Source organism: Chrysochloris asiatica, unplaced genomic scaffold, assembly GCF_000296735.1.
Source record: "Chrysochloris asiatica unplaced genomic scaffold, ChrAsi1.0 scaffold00014, whole genome shotgun sequence".
Lineage (NCBI taxonomy): Eukaryota > Metazoa > Chordata > Mammalia > Afrosoricida > Chrysochloridae > Chrysochloris > Chrysochloris asiatica.
In genome coordinates, this window is record NW_006408532.1 from 25797281 (window position 1) to 25806007 (window position 8727).

Genomic DNA, 8727 nt, shown 5'->3' on the forward strand with positions numbered 1-8727 from the left:
TTACTTTGATGATGTTGTTAAGTGCCATCGAGTTGGTTCCAACTCATAGTAACCCTGTGTAATGTTTCCAAGGAGCTGCTGGTGGTTTTGAACGGTTGACTTTGCAGTTAGCAGTCCAGTGCTTTTCCTACAGTGTCACACCAGGAATCTTACTTGATGTTGTTATTAAATGCCATTGAGTTGGTTCCGATCCATAGCGACACTGGAAAAGGTTTCTGAGATGCAGCTGGCGAGCTTGCACCACCAACCTTGCAGCTCAAATGGCTTTGCAGTCTGGAGCATTAACCCACAGAGCCACACCAGGACTCCGTTAACTTGATGTTGTTGTTGTTGTTGTTGTTGTTATGTGTCATGGAGTCGGTTCCGACTCATAGCGACCCTGTACTGGGTTTCCGAGGCTGTAAATCTTTACGGGAGCAGAAAGCCTCATTTTTCTCCCATGGAACAGCTGGTAGTTTTGAACTGCTGACCTTGCGGTTTTCAGCCTGAGTCGTAACCACTATGCTACCAGAGCTTGATAGAATGGGTAAATTTGCAGGGAGGGTGAACTGTAAACACAGATTCTTATTTCTTCCTTCAGATTTTTCCGTAAGTTAAGAGAAACCAAGCCCAGTTGCAGTCAGGGTTGACTCCGACTCTTGATGGATCACATGTGTGTTAAGAGTTGAACTGGGCTTTGTAGAATTTCCTCTGGCTGATTTTTCATCAGTGCATTGCCAGACTCTTCATCTGAAATCCCTCTGAATGGACTCAAACCTCCAATCTTTCAGTTAACAGCTAAGTGTATTAACTGCTCCTTCTAGGGACTCCTTTGTTATTTTGTTGTTAAAGTGCCATCAATGGGTTCCTACTCACAGCGACTGAAGCTGCTGCTGGGTTTGAACTGCCGATCTTGTGGTTAGCAGTCCAGTGCTGATCCTACAGTGCCACACCAGAAGTCCCTTAACTTAGATGTGCTTTATATCGCTCCACTCTTGTAATTGGGTACCCGAGGCAGCAGAATATCAAAAGAGGGTAGCCTCTGAATTTTTAATGTAAATGTCAGCCATGAAACCTACCACCTTATATAGAATGAGGGCTAGGATTTTCGCTCCATGTGCATTTGGTTTCTTTATACAGTCTCCTGCCGGAAGGTGTACACTGGACTTCTGTTAGCTGGAGCACTTACGCCTGCAGGGATAGCGTAATTTTAATGGCGGCTTCCTCACTCTGTTTTTATTTGCTGTTAAATTTTAATGAGTTAGTCCTACCCTGTAGAAGTACAAGAATAGAATAGAATATGCTTTAGAAAGGGGAGGAAGAGGGTTTTCACATGTTGTGCTTTAGTTTTATTCCAGGATAGCATGCTTTTTTGTCTCGTTTGGTTGTCAATGGAAAGTAATTATGGCTGCTTCATTTCTAAATGTGAAAACTGGAGTAAAATGCTGATCTATTTTCTAGATTAAAATTCATTCATCACCCATTTTTACGAGGTTATACATCCTAAGTCATCCTGGTGTGGCACTGTAGGATACGCACTGGACTGTGAACCCAAAATCAGTGGTTCAAACCCACAAGTTGCTCCTCGGAAACCCTATACAGGGTTGCAATGATTTGTAACTGATGTGACGGCACTTACATCCTAGAAGCCCTAGGGCCTGGTGTTGTAGTGGCTAGAGCACTCAGCTGCTAACCGAAAGGTTAGTGTTTCGAATACAGCAGTCGTTCTGAGGAAGAAAGATGAGGCCGTCTGCTTCTGTAAAGATTAGCAATTTCGGGAAATCTATGAGGCAGTTCTGCTCTGTCTTCTAGGGTTACTCTGAGTCATATTACTAGACAGTAGTGGATTTGTGTTTTGTTTCTGATTATACAAAGTAGTCCCTGCATAAGATGCTGCGAATATAAAGGCAAATTTACTGCATTTAATAAATACTTACACTGCATTTAATATGCTTCTAGACATTGTTCTTATTTGAATCAGTTACTTATTTCTGCCTGCAAAAAACACCCTAAAACTTAATGACTTCCAACAACAACTGTGTTATTTGCTCATGTTTCTTCGGGTCAGGATTTTGGGTGGAGCTCAGCTGGTGGTTCTGTTGCTGGCTGAGTCTCGAGTCCCTCATTTGACTGAAGTCGTCTGGGGATTCAGCGGGAGCCAGATGGTCTAAAATAACCACCCGCACATGTCTGGCAGTTGTTGCTAGCTGCGTCACTAAAGAAAGAGTGGGGAACCATGTCTGACCTCCTCCAGCTTCACAAACACCACATCAGTCCAAGGTCAATTCCTATGAGGTGGAGATCAGCTGTGTCTCCCCTCAACAACATTCTCTATCCTGCTCTGGCACCATTCCTCCTACTATACGCTACTTCAAATGGCCACACTGAACTCACAGAAAATACTCACAATGATGGGGCTTATTAGGAAGTTAACAGGTAAGGTTCAAGATCAGAGACAACTCAGTTCTCCAGTCAGGAGCGCCTCTCAGCTGCACCACAGGAATGCCTTCTAATTCTCAGCCTTTCACCATGCAGCCACTTGGGCAAATGGTACAAGTTTCTTTAGTCCTGTAGATAAATGCCCAAAGGCTACCTCATTCTGCAAGCCAGCCTCCTGCCCAAAATCCACCTGTGAAACTGGAGTAAATACTGATCTTTTTAGTATTTATTTCTCTGCGGGCCAGGAAGCCTGCCATTGTGTTTGTCTGCTACCACATCCTTTCCACACAGGGATCTTTCATTATCCCTGGTTCGTCTTTATTGATGGTCTTGAGATTCTCTGTTCTTGCTTCTGAAATGCTGTTGTTAAGTGCAATCAGGCCAGTTCCAACTCATAGGGTCCCTGTGTAGGGTTTCGGAGAAATGACTGTTGAGTTTGAACTGCTGACCTTGCGTCCAGTTCTTATCCTACAGCCCCACACAGGATGCTTTTGAGATCGCTCCTTTTAGACCTAGCTGGATGGCAAAACTAATTCCTGCCTTAGAGTCCTTAACACCCTATTTGCATGGTCCAACCTAATCATTTGGTGGGGGTTAAAAAGACTATGGAGCAACTGATGATGTGAACTGCCAGTTTTGCAGTTAGCAGTCCTGTGCTTATTCTATAGTACCACTAGGGCCCCTTTTGTAAAGATTGTTGTTGTTAAGTGTCATCAAGTTGGTTCTGACTCATTGCAACCCTGTGTAGAGTTTGTGAGATTTTTAAATCTCGGGAGCAGAGAGCCTCATCTTTCTCCTGCAGAGAGGCTGGCCGGGCTGGAACCGCGGATCTTGTGGTTCACAGTCCAGTGTTTATCCTGTAAGTGTGCCTCCTGAAAAGATTGTTGTTGTTAAGTACCATGGAGTCGGTTCCAACATATAGTGACCTGCACAGGGTTTCCAAGGCTGTAAATTTTTATGGGAGTAGAAAGTCTCATCTTTCTCCCATTGAACAGCTGGTAGTTTCGAACTGCTGACCTTGAGGTTAGCAGCCTGATTCGTAACCACTACACTGCCAGAGCTCCTTCCTGTAAAGATTACAGCCTAGAAAAGTCTATGGTAGAGTTCTATTCTGTCACAAGGTCACTTTGAATTGGAATTGACTTAGTGACTCCTAACAGCCACAATTCCCTGCCTGTCTCTACAAAAAGAACTAAATGGAACAATAACATGTTTCTTAGATGTCCAGTGGAGCCCGAGAATAGAAGCAAGATGAATATCCCATTCCGCATTGGCAATGCCAAAGGAGATGATGCTCTAGAAAAAAGATTTCTTGATAAAGCTCTTGAACACAATATGCTGTCTTTGAAAGGCCACAGGTGAGTCTACATCTGATCCTGAAGCTCCTCAGAGAGTTGATTTCATTTTTCACATGCAGAATGAAGTGTATCCTGGGGCCTGACCCTGACTAGCTCCAAGCAGCACTTACGGAATTGTTGGTGAAAACCAGTTAGTTGTCTTGGAGGTAATGCCTCCTGTTGTTTGTAATTCCTTCGTATGACTTCCTGCCTGAGATTGCAGTGGAGGCGCATTTTCTCTGAATGCCATTTTCATAGTTTTTAAAACTCAGTTTTCTTTTTATTTATGTATCTGAGTTCCATGTACCATTTTGTTTGAGAAAAAGAGATGTTCTGTTAAAAAACACTTGGACTCTGTTGATCTGAAACCTTTGCAAGGCCACCCACACCAGGAGGTGAATTAAAGACTTAGATCAGTGCCCTGTGACACACCAGGGCATTTTTTATGGGCACCGTGACATTTGCCTCTAGTTTTTGCTGTGGAGAATTAGACTGCCCAAACCTTTTAGTCAAGTCCAATTTTGTCATCACTGTGTAGATGTGGATAAAATCATTCCATCCTGGTCGATATGTTCTTTACAAATGTAGCAATTTCTCACTGAAAACTGCCCTCCTAAGGGAGCATAATAGATTTCATGGTTCTCCAATGAAGAAGGAAGGTGCTAACTAGCGTGTGGTTCAAAGTACATGATTACAGTGACTACTTCCCTTTCAGGCATAGAGAGACGGCATTACAGCCTTACAATTCTCTTTTAATACCAACAGAAAGAAAACTTCACACTTACTCTATGAATAGAATTTCTCCAGTAATCCCTCCTCTATTCTTTGAGTCTCTTCCATCTATGAGTGAATCACTGTTACTCATGGTAGCAGTCACTTGCCCTATTTCACTTAAAAGTCTTCACCCGTCTATGTTTTCCTTGCCATGAGTGAAGAGTTGCTTTCCTCTAAGTTAAGGCTGAGCATGGTGGATCTTCAGTGCATATGGGAGAATTTCTCAATGACTGAGATATCTGAAGGTCATGGCCATCTGTGGGGACTTTTAGGTGGGAGGTTGAACAACATGGTCTCAGGTGCTATGACTCTCAGTAGGAGGTGACTGGAAAGAGTATTGTCTTGGTGCTAAGTAAGATGTGTTCATCCTAATGACTGGGTCTTTTGTTGTTCCAGGTCTGTGGGAGGCATCCGCGCCTCTCTCTATAACGCTGTCACCAATGAAGATGTTCAGAAGCTGGCAGCCTTCATGAAAAACTTTTTGGAGATGCATCAGCTTTGAACACACCCTGACCTCTGTATACTCTGTCATTGAACCATGTATGAGATTTAAAATGACAAGGAAATGATTAACAAAACTTTTAACAAATAACAGTATTTTCTCAAATGAATATACTTAATATACATTCTTTTTTTTTCAAAGAACAACAACCAAACATCAAGAGCTCTGCAGAGCTGGTGGGACGTAATGGCTACTTTAACTCTGACTTGAACCGGAAGCATTTTAGAAAAACCTTCCTGTTGCTTTTCTAACGAATTCAAGCTTATTTTGTCTTTGCTGCTTCTTTTTTTAGGTAGATCTTAGTTTTCAAACTTGCCTGTGAACTGAATTATGTAAGTTGCAGTTCATTGTTTCTAGAGACGCACAAACTCATAGTATGAAGGGTGGGTGGAAACCACTAGGTGCTAACTCTAGATGTTTTCTGAAATGGCAACGGTGGAATCTCTGGGTTCTGCAGCCATTTAAGATTGACCACTAGGTGAGCATTTGGGATGTCTAGGTCTTTCTTTATACCGTTACTCACATAAAGAGATAAAAGTGGCATACTGTATTTTATATAGAACATCTGTTTTTTAATATCACATAGTTTATATCTCTCTGCATTTATATTTCTAGTAATGTGGTTCTTGGTGACATAGGTAGAGACGAAGAATTTGTTAGAATCCTTGACCTGGTACTTACATAAGCAGTGTTGGTGTGTGTCCCTTTTATAAACCACTTCAGAGAAAAGAGATTTAGAAGTTCTGTACTTCACTCTTAATCTCTTTTCATTAGCTAGAAGAGGAGGTTGTTCAGTTGGTTTGTGGTTTGTTTTTTTTAATAATGCCTTCAAACTAAAAATCTTTGTTAAACTCCCTTATTCTGTGTTCACTTGACTGCTCTCTTTATTGTGCTTAACCAGGGTGATACTGTGAGTTCCAGAAGAATCTGTGCTCAAGAGTCTTTTCCCTCTTGTGTATCCATTGTCAGTATTTTATGTTGAATGTGTGGAGAACATTAAAGTACTAAGACATTTAAGCCCTTGTCAGTGGGCCCCTCTACCTGATTTTTAGACAAATTGTTCTTTTTAAACTTTATGATGGGAATAAACAACTTGAGTTTGAAAATGATGTTGTTAAGTGTTGTCGAGTTTCATAATTTTTTAAACCCAGATTAGCTCAGTTATATTTTTATTTATATATCTGGTACCACGTACCATTTTGTATGAAAAGGAGATGCTCTGCTAAAGACACCTGGAAATTGATCTTTTGTAGGGTTTCCCAGGAGAGACTGATGGATTTGAATGGATGACTTTGGGGCTAGCAGTCCAGTATTTGAAAATAGTACCTGATAGTGGGAATTTCATTTAATGAAAGGTGTAAAACTTAAACCCTATGCATGCATCCAAAACAAAACAAAACAAAAAAAAGATTTAACTATCATTTTTTTTTGAAATGGTCATTATCAGCAAAACACCTTCCAACATTGCTCATGGTATAAAGTTCTATGAATTCTGTCCCATGTACACTGGTTATATTTGTGTCTCATTTGATTGTAATGGGACAAGAGTGATTGCTTTTCCTAGCTCTGCACTTAATAGGTGGGTTGCCCAGGTCAGGACACAGCCTCCCCAATTTGCTTCTCTCATCTGTAAAATGAGGATTGAAATGGCCCCCACTTAAGTCAAGGATCTTAAGAGTTTAAACCAAGTATGGTTTTAATGCTGCATGGGAACAACCAATCACCATACTAGTAAGTAGCAAAAGTCAGCCATTCCATGGAATCCAGCTAAGTGTTCCATATACAATAGCAGCATTCAAAGGCAATATGCTTTCCATCTTTCATATCATGGTTGCAAATCCCTGTTGTTTCACCCCGGTGTTCTCACAGTCCATTCTACTGTGTCAGCCCTTAGTGGATTACTTAAGTCGTCTCCCAGCTGGTCTGCACGTCAACAGCCTCATCCTTGCAACCCCCTCTTCACACCACTGCTCGAAGGATGAATCTCCTTCCTGCTTCGCATTAATATGTCCAGAAACCCAGGCTTCTCAACCTGACAAGATAGTTTTATAGCATCTGCCCCAGTCTGACCTCACCTCTTCTCTCTTTACTTGTATCACGGTTCTTTGAATGTGGCACACATTGTCCACACAATGACATAAAAAACAGATCACAGATGGCATTCTCAAATGAGAGTTCCTGTCCTCTCAGCAAGGCCAACTTAACTTCAAGACTCCTAACATTGTTTACATCTCCAGTGAAACGAAATTCTTTTCTTTGTTCTCATGAGGATGATGCTGTTATTCCATCAGAACCCAAACGCAAAGCAAGTAAGTTGCCACTGAGTCAATTCCAATTCATGGAGTCCCCAAATGTAAGACCGAATAGAACTAGACTCTAGTGGGTAGTTTTCAGTGGTTGATCTTTTGGAAGCAGATCATTAGGACTTTCTGAGATGGCTTGAGGTGGTGGTGATTATGTGCTGTGGAGTCAGTTCCAACTCATAGCGACCTGGTAAACGGTTTCCAAGGCTGTAAATCTTTACGGGAGCAGAAAGCTTCATCTTTCTCCCACAGAACAGCCGGTAGTTTTGAACTGCTGACCTTGAGGTTCGTAGCCCGATTCGTAACCACTAAGTTTTTATTGTGAGTTGAGTGATACTTTACATGGGAGAATATTGGTTTTACACTCATCATTTCATTGCAATGATTGCAGTCTCCTCTGTGCATCATCTTTCAACAGTATTTGCTTCTATTCTCTCTGTTGTTTTTTTTCCCTTGGAATGTACACAAAAACACTCAGGAATATATAATCATTTCAACAACCAAAGGTTCTGCAAGTCTACTTCCTGGCTGCCAGCCCAGTCTTTCTCTTTGTATGAGTCTAGAGTCCTCAGCTGTTCTCTCTCTCTTCATGTCCTAATCTCTACCTCCATCTCTGGTGTCACTGCTTCTCTGGATGGGGTCCCACATTCTGCTTGGGTGCTTCTCCCTTGATGGTCCTAGGGTCCTCTGTTCCTGAACTGTAAGTTTAACTATTCCCGCCTTTTTGTTATAAAATTTCTACCTTTACAGTTGTGACAATCACAATTAGGATAACAATTACTCACTATAGAATCATAAGAATCTTATCCCCATCTCCTTCCACCAGACCTGTCTAAACAAGATGAAAACTATTCAGTGGGGATTCTACCTTTCCCTGAGCACTCTTAAACTAGACTCCCTCTTGAAAACTGGTAAGCCAGTCACTTTGTGTCTTTATAGCACCCCCATTTTAGGCATCCAATGTCTAAGTTGCCTGTCTCTATCAACCCTGTATACAGAAGGGATAGGATTGATATTTGATGTGAAGACTCCTTTGCTCTCAGTTGGTATTTTGAGCTACTACATCCATAAGTATAGGTTAAGTCTGTCAAATTGTAGCAATTTAAACTCGTTTCCTTTATCAAAAAAAAAAATTTTTTTTTTTTTATCTTCCTCTAGTCGAGTTCTGATCATCAAGCCATCAAACCTAGGTCGAATGGGTACTGTCTGCAAGTTTGAGAATTCTTATGCTAGACTCCCCTCACTTTATTTATATCAGCCGGATGCTTCATTCTCAGCTCTAGCCGTCTGTGGCTATGTCCTTCTCCAAGGAATCCCCCGGCCTCACCACACCTTGGACTAACCAGCCCTTCCTCCATCTCTTATATCCAGGTTGACAGGAGTCTATGGAACG

The 8727-nt window shown here is 41.7% G+C and overlaps 1 protein-coding gene across 2 annotated transcripts in view; it reads left to right on the top strand.

Annotated features, from left to right (window-relative positions):
* PSAT1 (phosphoserine aminotransferase 1) overlaps positions 1-5390 on the top strand; it is a 39240-nt gene extending 33850 nt beyond the window's left edge. Inside the window, exons 8-9 of one of the 2 annotated variants that reach the window (XM_006834932.1) lie at positions 3639-3776; positions 4926-5390. In XM_006834932.1, the coding sequence (XP_006834995.1) occupies positions 3639-3776; positions 4926-5031 (244 nt within the window). In that variant the 3' untranslated portion in view covers positions 5032-5390. The remainder of the gene's footprint in view (positions 1-3638; positions 3777-4925) is intronic. The other variant, XM_006834933.1, reaches the window with a different exon arrangement.
* The last annotated feature ends 3337 nt before the right edge of the window (positions 5391-8727 follow it).